Consider the following 24,952-nt stretch of genomic DNA (forward strand, 5'->3'; position numbering starts at 1 on the left):
TACACATAAGTATATTCTCAGGCACTTATTGAATCTAAATTGATGCAGAATTTACATAATTTCAGTAGTGCACACAAATGACAATAGTCATATCACACTGTTCATGTATTATACTTGCTATAGTTTACTTCCATTTGGTTTCTTCTTCATATGTCAATGTCAAATATAAATCAAGTCAACCACTGAAACAACAGTGCCACCTTGTGTAAGAAATAGCATGCATAATATGTAAGTGTACATGCATATGGGATGCTGATAATTTAATATAAATTTAAAGATAAATTATTTGTATAAATATAGTACTAATTTCTCTTGTAATAAACTAAGAAATAGATATCCGGTGATAGTTAATGGATATAGATATGAAATAATCATAACAATAGTTTTTGTTTTTTGCATTTCCATAAATTATAAGGGTCTCTAATAATATACACTTTTGTTACTTAAACCATTATTTATTTATTTAAATTTTGGCTTGTGCGTTACACTATTTATAAGAGATATAATATTAAGGAATACTAAAGAGTTGTGGGCACAACTCCAAAAAATGGATGATGTACAGGGGGTGAAATTAAGTCCCAGGTTTCTAAAGACCCGATGTATGCGTTTAAGGGATAATAATGGTAACACATTACAATAATGTTCCATTTGTTAACATTAGTTAGCATTAGCTATTATGAACTGACAATGAACAATATTTTATTACAGTATTTGTTCATCTTGGTTAATGTTAAATGAAAATACAACTGCTCATAATATAATGAATATTATTACCATAATAATAATATATGCAAACATTCTCCAGTTGTGTCCTATTGATTCTATTTATCTAATTAATTAGTTAGAATGTTTCATTTTCATTTGATCTCATATTACTTTCCGAAAGAGCTAAAGGTGACCTGAATAAGGGTGCATAACTGCTTGTTTTGCACTGTGTCTGTAATTGGTATTGTGTGATAATGCATCTGGTGCATTGCTCAGTTGAGTTCAGTCATCTGTTGTGGTCTTCCTAATGCAAACCCTAATTTACCACTGTCTGATTCTGGTGCACCACCCCTATCAAACATCACAGCAAGTTAAGAGGAACTTAGTGAAAGTCAAAAGAAGATTAGCGATGCTACATGGAAAAACAATCTCATATTAAATTAGCAAATATTATCTTCATCCATATGAAGGGGATTCTTTCATCATACTTATTCTCTGTAATGAGGGGGTGGATGAGAGGTGTTTTTTTTTTTTTTTTACAAGTAATCAACTAATCTTTGAAGAAGTATTCCCCCAAATAAACATTATCTCAGCATCAGGGCAACATCCTCTCACAGGTCTATAAGTAGGTTGATAGTTCAATACTGAAGCCATCAAGTTAGAGACCAGCAACTCAACAGCATCTCATCTCATGGATAACTGGATAGAAATCATTAGAACCAAAGCTATGGGAACATTCTTGCTATTTGTCCTAACTTTTGCAATTAGCGTGGAATCAGAAAAAAAGAACGCAGGGATGGTTCTCTTGCAGGAATGCAGTAACACAGCGAACAATATACTAAATAGTAGTTCAAATAAGGTAAGAAAGTTTTACCTTCAAAAGTTATTATTAATTGAAAATAATTTATGAAGTTGTGACAAACATTTTATCACAATTTTAAGTTAAAGCCTGGAGCTTAGTCTAACAACATTTCTACTTTTTTTTTATAGATTCTCAACCAATATGTACAAAATGTATTTGGGACAGGGGAGTGCTCAGTAAGATACATTTCTTTTTAAATCAAACTGTACACGAACTAATTTGCGTGATGTTAAAAGCTTCTTTTAAATTTTCTCACCACTTATAATACAATATAAATACCATTTTAATATTATTATTTCTTAATCATTTCTATGGCTACATAGGTTGATACCCTTTGCAAAACATTAACGGTCCTGAAAAAATCACATCTGTATCGCAGCAGGCTACACAGACAGCTACATTCCTATGTAGTCTATTCAGGGGTAAGTGTTCACTAATGTTCATTTATTGGCAAAGTATAAAATTCGCACTTTAGATAGAAGGAAGATGATATTCTAACAGTCTCAAAATATAATTAGGATTGCAATTATGTATGCTTATACTCTCCCACTTTGAACCTTAGTCAGAGTAGATGTTATATTTTGACACGAATGAAAACGCGGCTGTAAGAGATAGACATACAGTTTATAGATCTAATTTCCACTAATTGTTTTTTTGATGATTTAATTACATTTTGTCAACTTACATTTTTTTATATCTACTGAAAAAATACTGAAAGACATATTTTCAATATTTTGTCAGCTATCATTTTCATTACTATTAGTGTTCTTTTAAGCAATAAGGTATGAGAGGCTGTGCAATATTGTGAATATAATCACAACTGAAGCACATTACCTGAAAACCCCTTCAGCAGTGACATATTCAAAAAAATTGCACAGCCTTGAGAGCTTATAAAGCATAATACATAGTAAAAATATAAAAGGACACAAATGTTCATTTTAGAAGTAAAATCATTAAATGCCATCCTTCAGCAAGAAAATATAGTCCTTGGTAGTAAACAGAGCGTTGTTAGGCAAAAATAATAACTGTCAGCAATGGGTGATGCGTTCCGTGAAGAGGTCAGAGCTGTGCTTTATCATGAATAAAGCATGGCTGTTGACCAATCAGCATCCAGGATCAGTTTTATAATAAACACTAATGCATGTTTACATGACTATATACTGTACACCACGCTTACACATTACAGTTAGGTTTACAGCTTATATTGTTAGAAGAGAAGAGGTTTGGGTTAATGGAAGGGTTGGGTTTTGAATGCTAACATGGCTTAATGGTTTTTTTCCCCCCATACAGCACACGTATAACTGCAACGTCACCACTTCAGTGGAATACACAATGAAGGACCTCCTGAAAAACATCAAAATTTGTTGCCAAAAACACATGCACAAAACATTCTAAACTTGTTGTTTATCAGGACGATGAGATTTGCTACAATACTTATTGTTGTCTAGTACTGTATACTGTATGTTTTTTTTTATATTTATAAAATATTTATTTTATTTATCAATAAAATGTACTAAAGAGAAATTGTTTTTTATTATGTAAAATAAATATATTTAATTTTATTTGGAATTTTTTATTATTTTACCATAAAAATGCAGCACATTTTAACTTGTAAAATAATTTAATAATTTAAGGAGAATACAGGATAAAACACAGGAAAATGTAAACATTTTTACATAGTACATAAGACTAATGGTTTTACTACAGTGCACACTAGAAATACATTACAGTTGGAATAAACTGAGATAATGTTTACATGGCAATAAAGCCAGAGAAATATGGCATGCACATTCTCACTATATATAAATAAAAAGTAGCATAGCTTGTGTACATTAAGCTAAAGTAATTGCACACTGCCAATTGTATTAAACAGAGTTTGATTAATTTCTCAATAGCATATCCCTTGACACCAAGCTAATCCTCTGGGTCAAGATTAGTAATATCCTGCTTTTAAGACATCCAGCCAAAATCACCATCAATGTAAAGCAGAATATGCAATAACAGTGTTTGTTTGATGGTTGAAGGTAAAATGTGCCTTTTGTAGCTCTATCATAGGAGACATTTTAGTGCGAACTGTCCTCACCTTTGCAGCACTGAAGTTCCTGCATATACACACACGTTTTATTTTTCACTTACATTACTCTTTACATCAAAGTGCCCTTAAGTCACAAGAATCATTATTTCCCAAGACATATACTGGACTGGCCTTGCAAATGCACAACATATGGTGGTGGTCATTAGACAAGAGGCTCACTGCAGCAGAGATTCAATCACAGCCTCTGGTTTGGATGACCGTTTCCTGAAAAACAATGGAAAACACATATATTATCTTAATAATAATAGAATTTTGCATTTACAAATGTGATTGCTGAAATATGTAAGCCTATGAGAACATTACCTGGCAAGCAACTGAATTGGTTTCTTATCTTAACATTTTTTATTGGATCTAAAAGACTTTTTTTAATGGATAGAATTAACTGGATCAGAACGTTGCTCCATAATTCTCATGCTTCCATTTGTGTGATGATTTTACACTCTTAAAAAGTCTGTTAGCCCAAATATACTGAATGATTATGGATTTGTTTAATCATTGTATAGATTCAAATTTATTAAACCAGTATATACAAAAGGTGTGAACTTAAATGTGAAAGGTTGCTTTCACACTAAAACTTTTGGTGCACACACATTTCATTAGACGACAAATTTCAGGTTGGTTTGGATGATGTGAACGCTGTTTTCCGAACTCAGGTGCTCTTGAACCACACCAGAGTCAGCATGAAAAGGTGGTCTGGAGTACTGATATGAATGCAAATTCTAAATCGCAGAAGTGAACCGCTGTTCATGCCATATAATTGTGCCTTTGCATGCTCCTGATCGCAACAATTAAAGTACAATGCATTTCTGATACCTTCTAGTCTGTCAGATAAATAGACATTCTTCACATCTTTGCACCTTCATTGCATCTGCGGCAGACTAGTGCAAGTGTCGTTCTATGCATGTAAATGTTGCTGGTAAGGGAAGGAAACCAACCCAGGATCGGACCAAGCAATCAAACCAATTGTAAAAGCATGCTAAACTAAAGCATGGCACCTCACCTACGTCCAGTTTTAGGCCTGGACTTCCCACTCTTTGATGTCCGAGGCCTTTCTAGTTTCATTAAGGACTGTCTCATGCTCTCCTCAGTGTAGGCCAGGTAAACATGGGAAAGGTCCACTTCAAACGGCTGTGTCATGAAGAGGGAAAATGCATGAAATATTAAAAACGCAGAATATACAATGGGAAACCCTGAAAAAAGTGAAGTAAATTGTCAGATACTTACATCTTTCTCTTTGTTGTCTGACACGGGCGTCTGTTTTCTCATGTTGTTGCCCGTGTAGGCCACACATTTCTGAAAATAGCAATCAGATCAGTTGTATTGTCAATAGTTGTTTTTTGTTTGTTCCCAAACACAAACTCAGATTTGGGAGATTTGACGTAGGGAATGTGTGAAAGAATCTCACCAGTTGCCACTCTCCAATGTCCTCATTCCAGTGCACATAGTTCTCAATCATCTCCTGTGGAAGACAAAAAGAGACAGGTGGTGCTACAGCATCAAGCACAAGTTGTTCCTTTATTTAACATCATTTAAAAATTAAATGAACACCCACAAAAGTGCACACATAAGATGCTATGACAGAACTTATGCACATGCTGCAAAGCCACTGCAGATTTTGGTTTTTTGAATACAATTAAAAAAAATATATATATTTTTACAGATCTAAGCCCATGATCAGTTTGTTATTAAATGTTTACATTATGTAGTCTCAAAATATACTTTTGCCATTACAGACAATACAGGGTTTCCACACTTTTTTAACCAATGAATTTCCATGGCTTTTCATAGTTGTTTGTGATTCCATTAAAAATCATTTTGATTCAGACTGCTTTAATAATGAATCAAACAGACCAAATCTCAATTTCAAATGAGACATCACTATGACTTGCGAGCAATTTCTACCATAGAAGCATAGCATGTATTTTAAGTAATTCTGCCATGTATGGAATAGTTTGAAGCATATGAAACTACAGAAATAAACTTGATTTATTGCAGGGAAATTGCAGTGTTGCAGCAGCAGAAACTAAATGATCACAGTATCTTGCATAAAATATGTTTGTCCATGTGCACTGGCACACATACAAACCTGATATTCCTGAGGAATAAAATTGTCAATAATGAGCATCTGCAGACGGAGCTCTCTGCTCAGCTGCCGGATGTTTTCCAGGAGACCTTCAATCTCCCTGTGATGCTCTTGCTGCAGATCAGCCATCTGAAACACAAGAGAGACATCTTAATGAATACATTGATGCGCTTCTGTTGTGACTTTGAAATGTCTGAAATGCCTCATAAGGTTCAGGTGAAAGGCTGTTCGAAAGCACAAGCAGTATACACTTCACTTCATCGTACCTCAGATTTTGCTGCCATCAACATGGTCCACACTTTCTTCAGTTTCTTGGTCTTGCCTTGAGCTTCTTCTTGTAAACTGGTGTATTTCTCCTCAATGTCCAACCGCTCTTGCTGTTTCAGAGACATTTATAAACATGGTAAAACTTTGGCTATGAACTGTCATACCAATACTAGATCAAATTTAGGTGACGTATACTTATATAATTATCGGGTAAATTAAAACAGACATGACAGATAAAATATACCATGTCAGAAATGTTACTTCCAAGTCTGTCTGATCAATAATTATTTATTAGAGTGCAATGGGAGTCGTCACGTTCAGTCTTTACCTCCTTTTCTTCCAGTTCCTTTCGGAGCTGCTCAGCCCTTTTCCTCCGCTCCTCCAGCTCACTGTTGGATTCATCCAGAAGCTTCTCTTGCTCCTCAGCCTTTGCCAGTAAATCAACCCCACCAACAATGACCCTCTTCTCCAGAGAGGACAGCTTCTCAAGTAATAAGTGGTGTTCCTGTCTGAGATGGAGGAATTATACAGTGCAAGATTAATATTTATAATAAATTAGTGCTGTTAGTTGATTAAAATGTTTAACCGCAATTGCATAATTTTTCATAGTTAAAGCAATTAATAGGAGATTAAAAGACCTGAAATTTGACTCTACTGTGCATCTGGAAAGTATTCACAGCGCTTCACTTTTTACACATTTTGTTGTTACAGCCTTGTTCCAAAATGGATTAAATTCATTATTTTCCTCAAAATTCTATAAACAATACCCCATAATGACAACGTGAAAGAAGTTTGTTTGAAATCTTTGCAAATGTATTCAAAATAAAAAAATAAATAAATAAAAAAAAATAAAAAAAAATCACATGTACATAAGTATTCACAACCTTTGCCATGACACTCAAAATTGAGCTCAGGAGCATCCTGTTTCCACTGATCATCCTTGAGATGTTTCTACAACTTGATTGTAGTCCACCTGTGGTAAATTCAGTTGATTGGACATGATTTGGAAAGAGGCACACCTGTCTATATAAGGTCCCACAGATAACAGTGCATGTCAGAGCACAAACCAAGCCATGAAGTCCAAGAAATTGTCTGTAGACCTCCGAGACAGGATTGTAGAGAGGCACATGATCTGCGGAAGAGTACAGAAACATTTCTGCAGCATTGAAGGTCCCAATGAGCACAGTGGCCTCCATCATCCTTAAATGGAAGTCTGGAACCACCAGGACTCTTCCTAGAGCTGGCCAAACTGAGCGATCGGGGGAGAAGGGCCTTAGTCAGGGAGGAACCCGATGGTCATTCTGATAGAGCTGTGGAGAGGAGAACCTTCCAGAAGAACAAACATCTCTGCAGCACTCCACCAATCAGGCCTGTATGGTAGAGTGGCCAGACGGAAGCCACTCCTCAGTAAAAGGCACATGACAGCCCATCTGGAGTTTGCCAAAAGGCACCTGAAGGACTCTCGGACCATGAGAAACAAAATTCTCTGGTCTGATGAAACAAACATTGAACTTTTTGGCCTGAATGGCAAGCATCATGTCTGGAGAAAGCCTCATCACCTGGCCAATACCATCCCTACAGTGAAGCATGGTGGTGGCAGCATCATGCTGTGGGGATGTTTTTCAGCGGCAGGAACTGGGAGACTAGTCAGGATCGAGGGAAAGATGAATACAGAGACATCCTTGATGAAAACCTGCTTTAGAGTGCTCTGGACCTCAGACTGGGGCGAAGGTTCAGTTTCCAACAGCACAACGACCCCAAGTACACAGCCAAGATAACAAAGGGTGGCTACGGGACAACTCTGTCCTTGAGTGGCCCAGCCAGAGCCCAGACTTGAACCCGATTGAACATCTCTGGAGAGATCTGAAAATGGCTGTACACCAACGCTCCCCATCCAACCTGATGGAGCTTGAGGTCCTGCAAAGAAGAATAGGAGAAACTGCCCAAAAATAGGTGTGCCAAGCTTGTAGCATCATACACAAAATGACTTGAGGCTGTAATTGGTGCCAAAGGAGCTACAACAAAGTATTGAGCAAAGGCTGTGAACACTTATGTACGTGATTTTTTTTCCCCGTTTTTCATTTTTAATAAATTCACAAAGATTTCAAACAAACTTCTTTCACATTGTCATTATGGGGTATTGTTTGTAGAATTTTGAGGAAAATAATGAATTTAATCAATTATGGAATAAGGTTGTAACATAAAAAATTGTGGAAAAAGTGAAGTGCTGTGAATACTTTCCGGATGCACTGTATATATATTATTATTTTCCTGTCAAGATGCATTTAGTTCCTTCTTAGGAAAGAAAACAAAACAACGAACAGGGTTGGTAGGGTTACTTTTGAAATGTATTCCACTACAGATTACAGAATACATGCAGTAAAATGTAATTTGTAACACATTCCGCTACATTACTCAAGGTCAGTAACGTATTCTAAACACTTTGGATTACTTCTTCAGCACTGACTATATATTTGACTATAAAAACTCTGCCAGTACAGAAAGACAAAATACACACTTTAAAGATACATTCGCTGAAAAACCTAAATATCGTATGCATTGTTGTTTCTAAAACAAGATAAACCTAATTTATCTTGTTTTTATGATTTTTTTTATATTTTTACAGGAAAACACAAAAATTATCATCAAGAATATGATTTTTAACCAAATATCGAAGGTCTTACTAGAAAAAAGAAATTATGATCTTTCAGATTTATTTATATTTCTTCTGCTCCAAAAGTACTTCTCTGTCTGCTCGTATGAATGTAACACATCATAAAAAAGTGTTTCACCTCTGTTCAAATGCACTTTGGATCGCATCATTTATTTGTATACATGTTTTTCATCTGAAAGGACTAAATATTAAATGAAACAAAAGACAATAAAATGCAAAGTAATCTCTTCAGTAATAAAAATACTTTTTGAATGAATTTGTATCCTAATTACTAATGATTTAATTTGTAACTGTAGTGGAATACAGTTACTTATATGTTGTATTTTAAATACATAATCCCGTTATATGCATTCTGTTACTCCCCAACCCTGACAATATAATGCTTTATTAACATTTTCCATACAAAGCCTTCCACAGTACAAAGATAGAAATGCACTAAAATAGCACCAATTCAAGTAACATTAAATCTTTCGTACAGTGTAAGTGGGAAGTTTACTAACTGAAAGCAATTCACTTTGCAACCATAGGTTGAGTATTGCAATCACATAAAATCTCTCGTACTCTCATCCTCCAAGGACTGCGGCTATCCGCTTTGCTACAGCAATCATGAAGCCGTATTCATGATTCGTGACAGGGCGTCAATGCCAGTGTCAAGTGCTGCTTTGAACTCCACATGAAAAGAGCTTGCAAAAAAGTCTCGTTCTGCATTTTGGGGATAGTTAAGGTTTGATGTGCTTCTGTGGTAATTAAATTGCATATTACACAGCCTGCAAAGTACTTGATTTAAATCACAAGTCATATCTGGTCTTGTTTTGTACAACAAATAGCATTAAGAGGTCCTTTGCCCATCATTTGATCACTGACACAGCTGGTGTGTATGTGTTTTGTGTACATCAGTGTAATGACTTGGGCAGACACGTTGCAAAGGTTCCACCCTTTTCCGGCCCGAGTTTATGCTGGTTTATGCCTTATTAATGGTAAATGTGTTAATCGCGATTTAGAAAAATTAACGCGTTAAATTTTTTTTTATTTAATTGCGTGCGTTAACTTTGACAGCTCTATAATAAATGCTTCCATCATTTCTCCTTTTGAATCAGAGATCATGGTCACAAAACACCTTTCATTACAGTGCATTTGTTGAATTACTTACTGCTCATACATATATTATATGCCCCCAAATTGTGTTATATTGTTTCTCACTGGGCTTTTAGAAGGTCTTTCTCTCTCTTCTCAAGTTCTGCACGTGCTTTATTCCTTTCTTCCTCCTCCATGTCCAATTTGGCCTCCAGGGCCTTCCGCTCCTCCTCAATCTTCGCCTGCATCTCCACCATCTTATCTGGGGACACCTTCTTCCTCCCTGAGCAAAACACATTTTGAAAACATATAAAAAAAATATGCATAAAATATGCATATAATATTTTCATATAAAAAAAATCTCATGCATATAATATTTTCTCTCTTTTTTTTGGTGGGGCCAATTTTGGCAGGGCAATTACAAATCTTAACTTCTCACCTTGCCGGGCCTCATTGTTGAGCCCTGTGAATTGTTTTTGAAACAATTTAACTCTATGGGGCCTGGGTAGCTCAGCGAGTCAAGACGCTGACTACCACTCCTGGTGTTCTCAACTTTGAATCCCAGAGCATACTGAGTGACTCCAGCCAGGTCTCCCAAGCAACCAAATTGACCCTGTTGCAAGGGAGGGTAGAGCTATAATGCGGTTCGCTCTCGGTGGGGCGAGTGGCGAGTTGTGAATGGATGCCGCAGTGGATGGCGGGAAGCCTCCACACGCACTATATCTCCGCAGTAATGCGCTCAACACGCCACGTGATAAAATGCGTGGATTGACTGTCTCAGATGCGGAGGCAACTGAGATTCATCCACCGCCGCCCGGATTGAGGAGAGTCAATACACCATGGTCCTCATGGTCCTTTGGGCGCATTGGGCATTCCAAATTGGGGAGAAAAAAAAAAATTACAAACTATTGACTCACTATTTTGATTTTAGAATACTTGATTTGAAAACTTTGAAAAGCTCCTATAATTCTTCCCATGTCATTGTGACCATCTTAGCTGTGGGACAGTATAACACATGTGACGCAAATAAAATAGGGTTTAACAATTAAAATGTATTACCATCAATGCACAACATTAAAAAATGATTACAATTTATGTTTGATTACTTTGCAATACTCAGGGTAAAAGTAAACACATTTTTACAAAAAGAGGGTTGACAGGAGGCTTCTGAAGAGATCATGACACCAATTTCTTTGGCTTTGAATTTGGAGTAGAAAAGTCACATGGACCAGCACATTGCATAAGAGGGGAGAAAACAGAAGCACATCATATCTAAATGTCTTTAGATAAAGACATTTAGATCTAAACCTAAAAAGATGACAGTAATTGGGTCAGCGTAAAATGAGACAGCACACATTCAACCTTTGATGATGGAAAATCTGCAAGATGAAACAAAAATGATAAACATGAAGTAATCAGATGTGAGTATCAGTGATGCCCGAGAGACATTTTTAGAGTTCCTGTCGGAAGACGTGAGGGGTTTTTTTCACCGGTTTCTGCTGTGTCAATGTGTCTGCCATTACCTAATGATTCAAGTTATTTAAAACCTAAAATAAATGTTTGATTGTTGAGTAATTCAATTCTAAATGTTATTCTTTATGATACATTTATTTTATTGATTCACACAACAAACAAAGAAAAGAAAAATATATATACACAGAATCAAGATTTAACCCCCACTACCACCCCTCCCCCTCCCTGACCCTCAACACCCCTGTGGACACACATGAGCACATACACACAAAACAACAACAAAAATTAAAATCACACACATTAATAACTACACCTCACTCTCCACTGCCCCACCCCGAGTGTCCTAAAAGGACACCAAATATTTGCCCCATTTCCCAACAAACAAATCCAAATTCCCCAGTCTTCTAGATAAACCTTCTCAGAAAGCCGCAACCCTCCCAATCTCCGAGAACCACTCCTTAAATGGGGGCTCTCCAGCCGACTTCCGTCCCCTCAAAACAACTTGTCTGGCAATCATGACACTGGTTAAGACCCAATTTCATGTGTTTATTCCCTATATAAAATACAGAGTCTGGGGTAAAATAAAATTTGAGTGCCCAATGTCACACATAAAACTCTGAACCTTCAACCAAAATTCTTGGATATTAACACGCCACCAAAAAACATGGGTTGTGTCTCCAACTTCTGATTGGCATCACCAGCAAGTAGTTGTGTCTTTAAGACCAAGCCTATACAATCTAGAAGGGCTCCAATGGAATTGATGTAAAATCTTGAATTGCATAAGGCGCACCCTTGCATCTCTAGATGCAGAATCCTAGCCCACTCTCCCTCCTCCAATACCAATTTTAAATCTTTCTCCCATAATCTCTTGATGGAAGTTAAAACTCTGTCCCCTAGACTATGAATTAACGGAATAATACACTGATTACTCATGACCTTTTGCAAAAGCAGTAATCACCACTCCCAGTGCATCTACCACTTTAGGGGGATGTATGCTACTACCAAAAATTGTACAGAGAAGGTGGCGCAGCTGTAAATACCTAAAGAACTGAGATCTGGGAATCCCAAAATGTTGAACCAAATATTTTCAAAGGATCTCAACACTCCACACTCATACAAGTCACAGAGTGGTGATCCCCCTCACAATCCACTCTGACCAGCAGAAAGGATTTGCAATGGTGAAATAGGGGCAAGAACTTCCTGTTCATTACAAAACCAAGGAAGGGCTCTCTCATGTGGAAGTGGCCAATGAACCAAATGTCTGAAACCGAATGCATAAAAATAACAAATCTTGGGTAGGCCTATTTATGTCATTCTTTAAAGGTTATTAAATAGACACATTTTGTGATTAGCAGAGGGTATTGCAATCACAAACAGAAACAACTGTGTCATGAAGGGCTGATGGGTTATCATGGAGAAATCTTGAAATCTTGTGAGTGGTTTTTGACATTCTACTTGAACTGTGGTTGCTTGAATGACTGTCTAATGTAATCCTAAAGCTAAATCAGGGTTCCCACTCTTTTCAAGGCACAATTTTCCAGGACATTTCAAGGATATTTTATGTGCCCAACAAGTGTACTATTTAAGCAAATACAAATGCGTTCATTTAAATTGTGCTTTTATTTTGGCGTCTCTGTGTTTTTCTCCCCAAATTGGCATGCCCAATTCCCAATGCGCTCGAAGTCCTCATGGTGGTGTAGTGACTCGCCTCAATCCGGGTGGCGGAGGACAAAATCTCAGTTGCTCTATGCATCTGAGACAGTGAATCCACGAATCTTATCATGTGGCTTGTTGAGCGCATTACCGGAGACGTAGCGCGTGTGGAGGCTCACGCTATTCTTTGCGGCATCTACGCACAACACACCACACGCCCCACCGATAGCGAGATGCACATTATAGCGACCACAAGGAGGTTAACCCAACATGACCCTAGCCACCCTAGCAACCAGGCCAATTGGTTGCTTAGGAAGCCTGACTGGAGTCACTCAACTTGCGATTCCAGGTGTGGTAGTCGACGTCTTTATTTGCGGAGCTACCCAGGCTCCGGTTTCTGTGCATTTCTGATAGAAGTTTCTCACCTCCTAATAAGCAGTTCTCAACATGGTCCAGTGTGATTATTAATCTTATTATAATTTGATTATTAGTGCATTCAAAAATGCATTTTTGTCCAAATATGTTGTATCCCATGACATTCGGCTTTTTCAAGCTTATGCCATTTTTATGACTAGATTTCATGTTTCAGTCCGTGTTTTCTGCCTACTACATGTGGTAACCATGGTATAAGCAGAGTTTATGCTCCAATTGTTGAATTCTTGAAAATTAATTCACATCTCAAGATGTGAAGGCCAAATCACCACTCTACCAACTGAATTTGTTTTCCAAAAAATCAGTTTTGGTCTGACAGTCAAATGTTTTTCAGGTTAACACAACAGCAATTTTGGAACTAAACAATTTTATTTTATACTATATTAATACACAAACTATTTTGTCGGAGCAAAGCAGAGATAACAGCAGATGAGCAGAGAAAGTATGTGACAGGGATTTATTTATGTAACTCAACTATTGACATAGTTTCACAACACCCAGCCTCCGGCAGTGACAAAATGATATGAATGTGTGTAATTGACTCCTATTCCGAGTCCCGATCGTTACAATCTTTTTTGTACATGTAACAAAACCTTTGTTAGCAACACAGTCAAACAGTTATATTATACTAAAATATTTTCCAGTAAAAATAAATATTTTCCAGGACATATATTTTTTTTCTAATTTTCCATGACTGGAAAACTGCATTGCAAAATTCCAGGTTTTCCAGGATGCATGGGAACCCAGTAAATATTGCAGTCCAAATTTTTTTCTGGCCCAAAACCACCCATTTCAACACGATGCGGCTTTCTTACTATGTTTAATGATCATTACATGGCTCTCTAGGAAGTTGATTCTGATTCTTCAGTGGCATTCTGTAGTAGAGGTCGACCGATTAATCGGCCGATTTTTTTGCATTTTTTACATAATCGGCATCGGCCAATATCCACGCATATCAAGCCGATTATTAGGTAGGCGCATCTGTGGGCAGCCTAGTGTTGTTGTGGAACACGTGTTCGACGCACACTGCCCCTAGAGTCATTTTCCAGCAGATTGAACAGACCTCATCCAGTGCTAAGTTCCTTGGAGAAAACAGTAAGGGTTAAATTTGTATAACTTCTTTAGATTTAATTAAAAACTTTTGATACGTTACTGCCATTTTCAAGAAAAAACGTGACAAACGCGATAGTTGACATGACATTCGGCTACTTTGGATATTGATAGCGTAGTTGAAGTTGCATTATCACAGCAGAAGGGTTGCTATCATGTCACAATAAGCAAGCAAGAATTTTGCAATTACAGACAGTGAATCTGAGACTTTTATTTGTTCTGTTTGTGTGTCTTATATTTGAGAGGGTTGTCACTCAATGCAGAGAAATAAGTAATAAAAATATACCAACGCAGTATTGAAGGACTGGCTTTGGTAAGCTCGGACGTTACCGGTTCTGCTGTCGGTACTGGAGAAATTAAGAAAATACATTCTTTATTGCTATAAAGAGAAAGTTATTTATATCGCCAGCCATTTCTATGTATAATAATATGAAACCATTTGTCTGTGATGCAATTTAGCTATTCGCAGTCAGAGAGAGAAAGAAAGAGGGAGAGAGATCTTGCGCACAGCGAGCACAACACGAGCCCAGCTAAATGAGTGACAGAACTAAACATTCAAACATAGCCTGGTTTAGATATGTGATTATTAGTCTGATTTTATTTTAGATTTCGCCTTCCAAAGATTATAAAAAGAATATTTATACATAAGCCGCATTCTGTCTAGCACAACTTCCTTCCCTTCACAGCGGTGCACTGACATTTCTCCCTAAAACTCAAACTTAACGTCAGAATCAGCACGATCGGTGATTGTTGTAAAATGCAGTCTAGCTACGGTTGCTAAATTGCGGACGCGTTTAATAATAAAAAGAGCGCAAGAGATACCGTTCCCAAGGCGGCGCGCTCCGAAACACACCGCAGAAGAGACAAGCAAAGTATAGGCTACTTTGGGTTTCATGCGCGCCTAAACGATCAACTATACACAAAAATATGTCAAAACGACCGGCTTGGAGATTCACTTAAACACAGTTTATGTCTTAAATGGACGTAGTTATGGAAATAGTTGGGGAGAAAATATGCTGCATCAGGAGCTTATTAGATCTGAACTCGGTCTTAAAGGGGAAGCTGTCTATTAAACTTGTGACGATTGAGCCAATGCGAATCAAACAACAAAAGGCAAAGAGAACTTACAGCTCTTGAATGAATAACTTCTGCATTAATAAGGATTAATCTATCTATGATAAACTATGCAGTGTTATTTTACAATTGATTACTTTATTAGATTTCGTTTTAGACCACACCTGAACAGTAATGTTAGTAGACCTTCCTGAAATAAAATTTTATATATATATATATATATATATATATATAACAAAAAGAACCGTTAAGAATACCGTTAAAGTACCGGATCGATAAGCAGTATCGGTAAGATTGTAATACCATTAAAACCTTTTAGGGTTTGCATCATCTGCGCATGTGCCTGCAATTGACTGTCCTAAAGATAATCAGAGTCGTAGTGCGCATGCAGCAAATGCATCTGTAAATACTTGGTCAAAAGTGTATACTTTGAAATGCTAGAGAGCTCGACTGTAAGCAAGACGTAACAGCAAGTGGAAAACTAAAGTATACCCTAGCCTTAAGTGTAGGGAGGATTGTTGGACTTGAGAAGGATGATTAAAGGAATATTCTGGGTTCAAAAAAAGTTAAGCTCAATCAACAGCATTTGTGACATAATATTGATTAATTAAAAAATGTATTTTGACTTGGCCCTCCTTTTCTTAAAATAAATAAATAAAAAAAGCAAAAATCTGGGTTCCATTGAGGCACTTACAATGGAAGTAAACGTTAAAAAAACTCACTGTTTCAAAAGTATAGCCACAAGACATAAAACAATGAGTGTTAACATGATTTTAGTGTGATAAAAATCACTTACTAACCTTTTCTGTATAAAGTTATAGCCAATTTTACAACTTTGTTGCCGTAACAATGTGATGTCAACAAACCCTAAAATGACTGTAAAAATGTCAAACAGCTTTACAGCTCAAATAATACATACGTTTTAACAGAAGAATTCATACAAGTGCTTTTATAAAATTATAAGCTTCACATTTCCACCTTTAAACCCTCTAAAAATTGGCCGCATTCACTTCCATTGCAAGTGCCACACTGTAACTCAAATTCTTTTGCTTTTTTTAAAGAAGAGACAAGTCCAAAAAATGTTTTGTGGTATTCAACATTATGCCACAAATGCTGTCAACTGGATGGGCTATCCACATGCTGCTCCCACTGACTAGCCTAGGATCTCTCCTCAAAGTGCTGTGCTAAATAGCAGGCAGAGTGTGCAAAAAAAAGAAAGTGAGAGAGACTGAAAGACCACCAGCTAACAGCACCACAGAGGAAGCGAAGACAGAGACAGAGCTTAAATCTTGGAAAGCAAAAGTCAGCAAGCCAAGCCAGTGAGTTTTGCACTAAAGATACCCTTAAAAGCAGGTATTTGATTGAATGTTAGACGTATGTGGGCACAGAGACATAAGAGAGTCATTGCCAGGCATTAACTGTTAAACACATGACGCATGATGAAACCACATCTTTTTGATCTGATGGCCTAGACAAGCAAACCGAAGCCACAAAGTTTCTTCCTCCACAGATACTCAGATACAAAGAATGTGTCAGGGTACACAAGTAAATCAGGTAAAAAATAAACTTAATTGATGGTACAATGACTTAATATGTTTAAAGTAGGCTTAGGAATTTGAAGATTTTCCTGATGATTGTCTGATATTTCTGACCACAAATGTTGCAAAGTGTGAGCAGCAAGGTAAATTAAAAGGGGGTTGTCACACACCGAATGTGTCTGACGGACGACACGGCATTCAAACCATTCATTTTCTATGAATGTATGTACGCGCACACACGCAGACTGACTGTCTCTCGAGGCTGCTCAAAAATCTGCAACGCCAAAGAGCTCAACTCACATTAAATTTGCTTTACATTAAATTCTACCTAAATCATTATCAAAGGACAAAGATTACTCTAGCCAACAGTGGATGGTATTTTGTGCATATGCATCTTTCATAGAGCCAGCACAATGTATTTTCAGTTACAGGTATGTCTTTTTGTGGTTTGACAGTTTGAAACCTCTTCAAAGCTACATACGGAGAAATTGCATTATAATTTCTAACTGTTCAATTTGTATACGTCCTGTGCAAGGAGCTCTAAATTACCTGTGTGGTGATGCCTTGCATCCTGTTCAGTAAATGACCCCCTTGTGGTCTCCCAAAGCATTTTTGCCAGACATTCAACAGAAGCTCAACTGAGTGAGTTGGAAAGCATGCAAATTAGGCTTCTAATTTAAATGTTGGCCAATATAAACACATCGATGCCTCAAAAATCTATCAATAAAATAATGTGTCGATCAATAATCGATATATGGATGACATGCCTAGTTTTTAGTAATTTCACATTATTTACATAATCTAAAAAAATCAACAATAAAGTCAGGGAAAAAAATCCCCTTATGCCACTGACATTTCACTACCAGACATTGAGGATGACATTCAAAGCAATACTTGTGGTCAGAATTAAAGACCACTGATTATTTTCCAAATAAGCTCTCTGACTAATGTTGTAAAGGGAAAGTGTAGTTAAGGGTACGTAAATACCCCTTCGTTTCCGGCGTCTCTCCCCTCCATCACCCACGTCATCTTCACCTTCATCCATGTCATCCGATCCACTGCCATCAGAACCAGAGATCTCCTCACCTGAGCAGGAACAAATATATATATGTTTTTCTTGTTTATTGGCAGATATGATGTTCCAAGCGTCTTGGAGAATTCCCCACTGTTCTTCTATATATTTTTGGTCTCAATTGCTTCGGTCTCTTTATGTAATCTCAGACTGACACAATGTTCAGTGGGGGTCGCTGTGGGGCCATGCCATCTGTTGCAGGGCTCCCTGTTCTTCTATTCTATTTTATTTGCAGAAGGAATGTTTGGGAGTCTAAAATGTATATTTCCTATTGACACACTAAAGTTGAAGATATATATAATCATCTAAAGACAAATGTTTTTGTTAAACATCTTATGTGCCTACAGACTTTTGCACAGTACTGTACCTCGGAGGAGTTCTCAATACTGCCAATCAAGTTGCCACTTTTTAGGCATCACAGCCCCACACCCCATATGCTGGTCTTTTCAACAATAGGTAGCAAAATAGTTCTGCCTTTTAAGACAACATGCTCAATGAAAATCAAAAGATGGACGAATCAAAAGGAAACTTCAATTTTATCTAACTAAAAAATAAACTTAAAACGTGTTAAATATATAACTTATAATAAAAAAAGAATATAAATGAAATAAAAAAATATTTCAATATTTGTGTGCGCTATATTTTTGTTAGAGTATTAAGTCATTAGCTTAGCAAAATGCTAATATTTGTCTCTATTGGAATCAACTGTGAATGTGAGTCTTTTGCGCACTTCACATAAGGAGCAGTATTTGTGCGGTGCTTGTGACTAACAGATAACGGAGTAGCTGCCTTTGAAAAGCCCTTCAAATCAGTTGTGTTTGAGGTTCCATTTTAGGTTATCATGCTGCTCTATAAGGTAAGCTGCCTTTGTAGACCATAGACGGCAGGGCAGCACACTAGGTTTGGAATAATCACAATGTGTCACATCCTGGAGACCAATTCCCACATTAAGACATAAGATGAAAATGATGAGTGGTACCTTCTTCCAGCTTTTTCTTGAGCTCTTCAATTTCCTTCTGAAACTGGCGCAATAACGCATCCTTCGGGTCCTCATTAATTCTGGCCTTATTCTTGATGTTTTTAGCACGGTTGGCATAACGAAGAGTACTAATGGTCTCATCATAGTTGTAATCTGCTGGGCCGATGTTTGCACACTGCAAAGTCAGAGATGATTAAAAAAGTTATATGGCACTGTTCACTAAAATATTACTACATACTGTAATAGAACAAATGTTTTGATCGGTGCACATTTCTATACCATCATGGTTTTGGAGTTTCCTCCCAGAGAGTCCTGTAACAGTCGTGTGAGTTTTGAGTTCCTGTAGGGCACATGGGTGCTCTTTCCATCCACTAGTGCAGAAATAACATTTCCCAGGGTTGACAGAGACAGGTTGATCTTTGTGGCCTCTTTAAGTCGTTGACCTGTGGCACCTGTTTTTCCTTGCCTCTCAGAACCCTGAGCAACAAAACATTATGCTCAGTGCTAAAAAAAGATTTTACAAATGTTATACTCTACCACATGATTGGGTCTGCTTACCGCAAGGTCAACCAGGTGTAGTTTGCCCATGCGCACATGTTGATCACCATCTATACCCTTCTCGCTGCATTCAATAGTTATGGTGAAAATGGCATGAGAGCGAGAACTGTGTTCGTTCATATTGGTCGAACCAACAGAACCTGGAAAAGGAGAAGACAAAAGACATAATTTGGGCACAACAAATTAGCTATATAATTCAGTTATGCCACAGTTGAAAATTTTTGTTGCAACGGCATTAACATTCAGCTGTTAAGGAGACCATTTATTCTCCTTCATTCAAATGTAACTAATCCAAAACCTCAAAATGGTTCATGGCAAATACTTTGGTAAAGTCAGCTAGTTCTTGAGAAATGCAAAAAAAAAAAAACCCACATCTAATATTGTTCATCATCGCTACACTAAGCATACCAGTGAGTCAGTGCCTCCAGAAGAAAACGTATTCCACATCTTCATATTCATATCTTTATTGACTTTATAATCCAAATCAACATGATTTCCATGGTGCTAGCTAGAGTGATAAATAGACTAAGAAGATTCACATACAAAGAACAACAATATACTTACGGTTTTTATGTCCAAGGGTCATAATCCTATCCATATCATCAGCATTGTTTACCACATATCCAGAAAGATCCTTAATATAAACTCCTACATCAGGTCTCTCCTTCACCTATTTAAAACAAAAGAAAGGGGATATAAAAGGATGCAAGGTAAATAAATGGTATTTACTTTGTAAATCTCCATTCTTTCTGTCTATTATGCTCCCTGTAGTTTGTGTATCAGTTGCATTTCAGCGGTTTACTATTCTGAATTCATGTTGCACAGTAAATTATGCGAGTGCTTCATTGCAGTGATTCAAGCTGTGGTCAAGTCAGACTTCCTCAACAGTGATCTTATATTTGTACTGTTATTTTATGTTGTAATCTACACACAAGCCAATGTTTGTGTATATGTTTTTAGTGGCATCTTTGTTCTGGATCAGTGTTTCTCAATCTGGCTCTTGGGCCCCCAAACAACACTGCACATTTTAGATGTTTCCATGATATAACACACTTGATACATCAAATCAGTCAAAGCTTTTAAAGGGATAGCTCACCCAAAAATTAACGTTCTCTTATCATTTACTCACCATCATACCATTCCAGATGTGTAATGTATGACATTCTTTAGCAGAACACAAAAAAAATCTAAAAGATATTTTTAAGAATATCTCAGCTCTGTAGGTTCAAACAATGCAAGTGAATGCTGACCAAAATGTTGAAGCTTCAAAAAGCACAAAGGCGTATAAAAAAAAAAACCTAAAAGCGTATAAGTAATCTATAAGACCAATAGGTTTTTTTTTTAACTGTACATCTTGCCATTGCAGTCTCTAGGCACGATCGTGATTAATTACACTGACTAGTGCTTGACGCATGCATGCACGCTAGATGGCGCTAGGACGTGTAATCAAGCTTGAAATCATGAACCCCAAGGAGACTGCAGATATGAGGATTAATAGTGAAAAAGCAGTTATATTTTGGATCGCTTCAGAAGACATGGATTAAACCACTGGAGTCATATGGATTAATTTGATGCTGACTTTGTGCTTTTTGGACATTCAGTTTTGGTCACCATTCACTTGCATTGTATAGACCTACAGACCTCTTCTAAAAATCTTCTTTCATGTTCTGCAGAGGAAAGAAAGTCATACACATCTGGGATGGCATGAGAGTAAATTAGAGAATTTTAAATTTTGGGTGAACTATACCTTTAATAAATGAGCATGCAAGGGAAAGGACCCCCAGAAACAGGGTTGAGAAACACTAACACCTAGATCGCCACCAACCTCTCAGCTATGATGAAATGTGTTGGTTTCTCACCTCCAGCCTCTGCATCTGATCCTTTCCTAACAGGTCCCTCACCTCTTCGTTGTAAATTTCCAAATATGAAACTCTCACTAGAAACCTGTGGTTAGATAAACATGTCATCGGACTTTTTCTTGACATTATGCAAAACCCTGATAAGGTTTAGAAGATCATTAAAAGAAAAAAGAAAAACATATAACACCAGATCACTCAAAACAGTCCAGTTCTTACCTAGTGTCTCCTTCTGCTTTTGCAATGTGGCCAAATATATGAGCAAATGAATTAGGAATGATGCCACGGAGTTCAGGCACTGCCCTGACACCCTCCATGGTAAATGTTTTCCCCGTGCCTGTCTGACCATATGCAAATATGGTTCCTGAGAAAATAAATTACCCAGTAAAACGTAATGCTTGTAAAATCAGCCAAACATACAAAATAGAGAATAATATAGAGTATGTGATTACACATGTCAATTAAGGAGATCATATTTTCTACCTTATTCAAATGTAACTAACTCATAACCTCAAGATAGTTAATTGCATATAATTTTGTAAAGTCAGCTAGTATTTGAGAATTGTAACAAAAGCCACATCTAATATTGTTGAGATTATAATCTCTACCCTATAACCACCAGTGTGTCGATGCCTGCAGAAGCAAAAGTATTCCACATCTTCAATCATAGAAAATAGTGGTAATATAGTATGTTATAGAGGTAGACCGTTATTTTGGTTTTATCGATTAATCGTGCCGATAGTTGCTTTTTGGAACTATCGGTTATCGGCAAAAATCTATGCCAATAGTTGCAGAGATTTTTTTTATTATTCCTCCGTGTTTCTCTGTGGCCTGTGCTATTTTTGATTAGATAATAAAGTAATCTAAATTGAAGGATGTGCATGCAACCAAAAATGTGACTACATGGAAACATGCCCTATCAGCACATACATTGTGCCTCCAACTTAATCTCTTGTAAATAATAAACCTTATTCCTCAATAAACCTCATCTGGTGATACACACACACGCACACACACACACACACAACAGGTCAAAAGTTTTGAAACACTTCTTTTTAAGACTTTATTATTTTATTTTTTTACATTTTAGAATAATAGTAAAGTCATCAAAACTATGGAATAACATAAATGGAAGTATGGGAATTATGTTGTGACTAAACAAAATCCCAAATAAATCAAAACTGTGTTATATTTTAGCATCTTCAAAATAGTCACCCTTTGCCTAGATTTTGCAGAAATGTACTCCTGACATTTTCTTAACCATCTTCTTGAGGCATCACCCTGGGATACTTTTTAAACAGTATTGAAGGAGTTCCCATCTACGTTGGGCACTTATTGGCTGCCTTTCTTTATTATTTGGTCCAAGTCATCAATTTCAATAACTTTTATTATTACATTTTAGTTTTAGAATTAAATAAATTAATATTTTGGCACAATTATATTTTTGTCTACAAAACTAATTTCAAACATTCTTGAATACGCCATCAGATACAAATATTTTTAAGATCATGAGAAGCATTTCAGTCAAGTGTTTCAAAACTTTTGACTAGTAGTGTGTAATATATATGCATACATACAATCTGGTGAATATATAGGCTATAAAATTCTTAATTTGGTAAATACTTAAATAAAAAAAGCATTTTAATGGAACCAAGTCTCCATCGTTACAAAATAACATTCCTTTGTAAGTTTTGGGCCTGTTTACAGCTAAAAGTCCCAAATCTTTATTTTGGAATTTTGCTTGAACAATAAACTGAATCTGGGATTTTATTCAAGTTAGACTCTTGTAGCCTCTATGTCTGTGCCTGTTATAGTATAGACATTTTTAACATTATTCAAAACAAATTTTAAAACTATCGGCTGACATTACTAATCATTATCGGCAAAATCCACCATCGGTCGACCTCTAGTACATGATTAAACATTTAAATAATACCAAACACATAAAACATTTTCAACAAATCATAGGGAAGTTGGCTATACTAAGTAAGCGTTTATTTGTCTTTTACTTACCATTATAACCCTCTAATACGGAGTCAACGATGGGTCGTGCTGTTAAATTATACACATCCAGCTGTTTACTTTCTGGGCCAAACACTGTATCGAAGGTGAATGTCTTTGGCGGCTCACTGGAAATATCAAGTTTGTTCACAGTAATGGTTCCTCTGATCTCATCCACAGACACAGATTTCTTGTGTCCCATTACCTTCTCTTTCTCATTGAGGGGTCGACATCTCACCACCACCTTCACATTATCACTCACCTCCAGCTTCTCCGGTTTATCCAGCTTATGACTCTGTTAAAAATATTACAGTTACAAGTGAACAGGATTGCAGGCAGTGATTCAAACCCTAGTGGCTGTCTGGTGATGCCATCTTTGGGCATCACAGATGCCTATGATGCCCAAAAATGGCATCACTTGTCAGGAATGTTGATGATGTCTAGGTAGTACAGCTTGAGATACAATCATAAAATTACCCTTCGTAGTTTAAGCCAGTTATTACTGTAATAAAACCATTACACAACCATTATATGGGCCCTCGCTCATTCAACAGTGTAAGCTTTCTAAAAAATTTCTTTTTTTATTACAGTGGTGACTAAAGTTAGCACAGTCTAATTGTAGAACAAATAACAAGTAACTATGGTATTTTAAAAGGAACTAATATAGTGAACACAGAAATTGTATTGTAAGGGTTAGTGTATTTTAAGGCGTTCGTGTGGGTGGATGGGAACTGAACTCTGTTGCCAAGCAGCCGAAGCGCTCGGCCTATCTCGCTAACAGCTAATTAACAGACAACACAAAACATGTTTTTTTTTTTTTACACACCGAACGTAACTAGTTATCTCTTTTAAGCGGGTTAAAAAGTATTTCCTAACGTAAAGTGAAAATGACTCGTTGAGAGATCGTAATATCTTTTAACCCGCTGAGGTCTCCGTGAAGCTAATAACTAGCAGGCGGCTAGCTGTTTGTGCACGAAACCGCTTGTGGTTATTTAGTCAAAAACAACATAAATTAATACATGTTTCAAATGCATACACTTAAAATGACAAAAACATGATTGGGAAACCGCTGTCAAATAACAGTCCATTAAATATTTGCATGCGATTACGGTTGCAATGCAAAGATGGGACATAACAACACTCACATTACACCGACAGATGAAAAAAGAGATGGCATTGCAAGCTTACCGGCATTTTCAGATTTGAATAACTCTTTTATTTAGACTTAAATAAACAACAAATGTTCGCCTCTGGTGCCAAGAGGATGAGCTCTTTCGGGTGGATGTTTTCTCCAAGCACAGTCGCCCATCCCAAACTGTCCTCTGCTGGCTTTACTGGACATGCGCGTCAATGCCTAAAGACGTGTACTTGCATATTCGTGGAAATCAATTGTTTAATTTTTTTAACACGTAAAACAATAATAGAATACTTAGTATTCCTCTTTAT

The 24,952-nt window shown here is 36.8% G+C and overlaps 1 protein-coding gene across 1 annotated transcript; it reads right to left on the bottom strand.

Annotated features, from left to right (window-relative positions):
* Window positions 1–3,181: 3,181 nt before the first annotated feature.
* On the bottom strand, window positions 3,182–24,834 carry LOC127660184 (kinesin-like protein KIF3A). Its single transcript, XM_052150297.1, has 17 exons — window positions 24,695–24,834; window positions 23,519–23,801; window positions 21,725–21,869; window positions 21,509–21,593; window positions 20,214–20,319; window positions 19,650–19,789; window positions 19,371–19,568; window positions 19,092–19,266; window positions 18,028–18,126; window positions 9,887–10,043; window positions 6,341–6,521; window positions 6,012–6,122; window positions 5,749–5,874; window positions 5,068–5,121; window positions 4,887–4,955; window positions 4,663–4,790; window positions 3,182–3,866 (listed from the first exon to the last, which is right to left on the bottom strand). The coding sequence occupies exons 1-17, from the start codon at window positions 24,698–24,700 to the stop codon at window positions 3,818–3,820; spliced, it is 2,112 nt and encodes a 703-aa protein (XP_052006257.1). The 5' UTR covers window positions 24,701–24,834; the 3' UTR covers window positions 3,182–3,817.
* Window positions 24,835–24,952: the final 118 nt, after the last annotated feature.

Source organism: Xyrauchen texanus, chromosome 19 (assembly GCF_025860055.1).
Source record: "Xyrauchen texanus isolate HMW12.3.18 chromosome 19, RBS_HiC_50CHRs, whole genome shotgun sequence".
Taxonomy (NCBI): Eukaryota; Metazoa; Chordata; class Actinopteri; order Cypriniformes; family Catostomidae; genus Xyrauchen; species Xyrauchen texanus.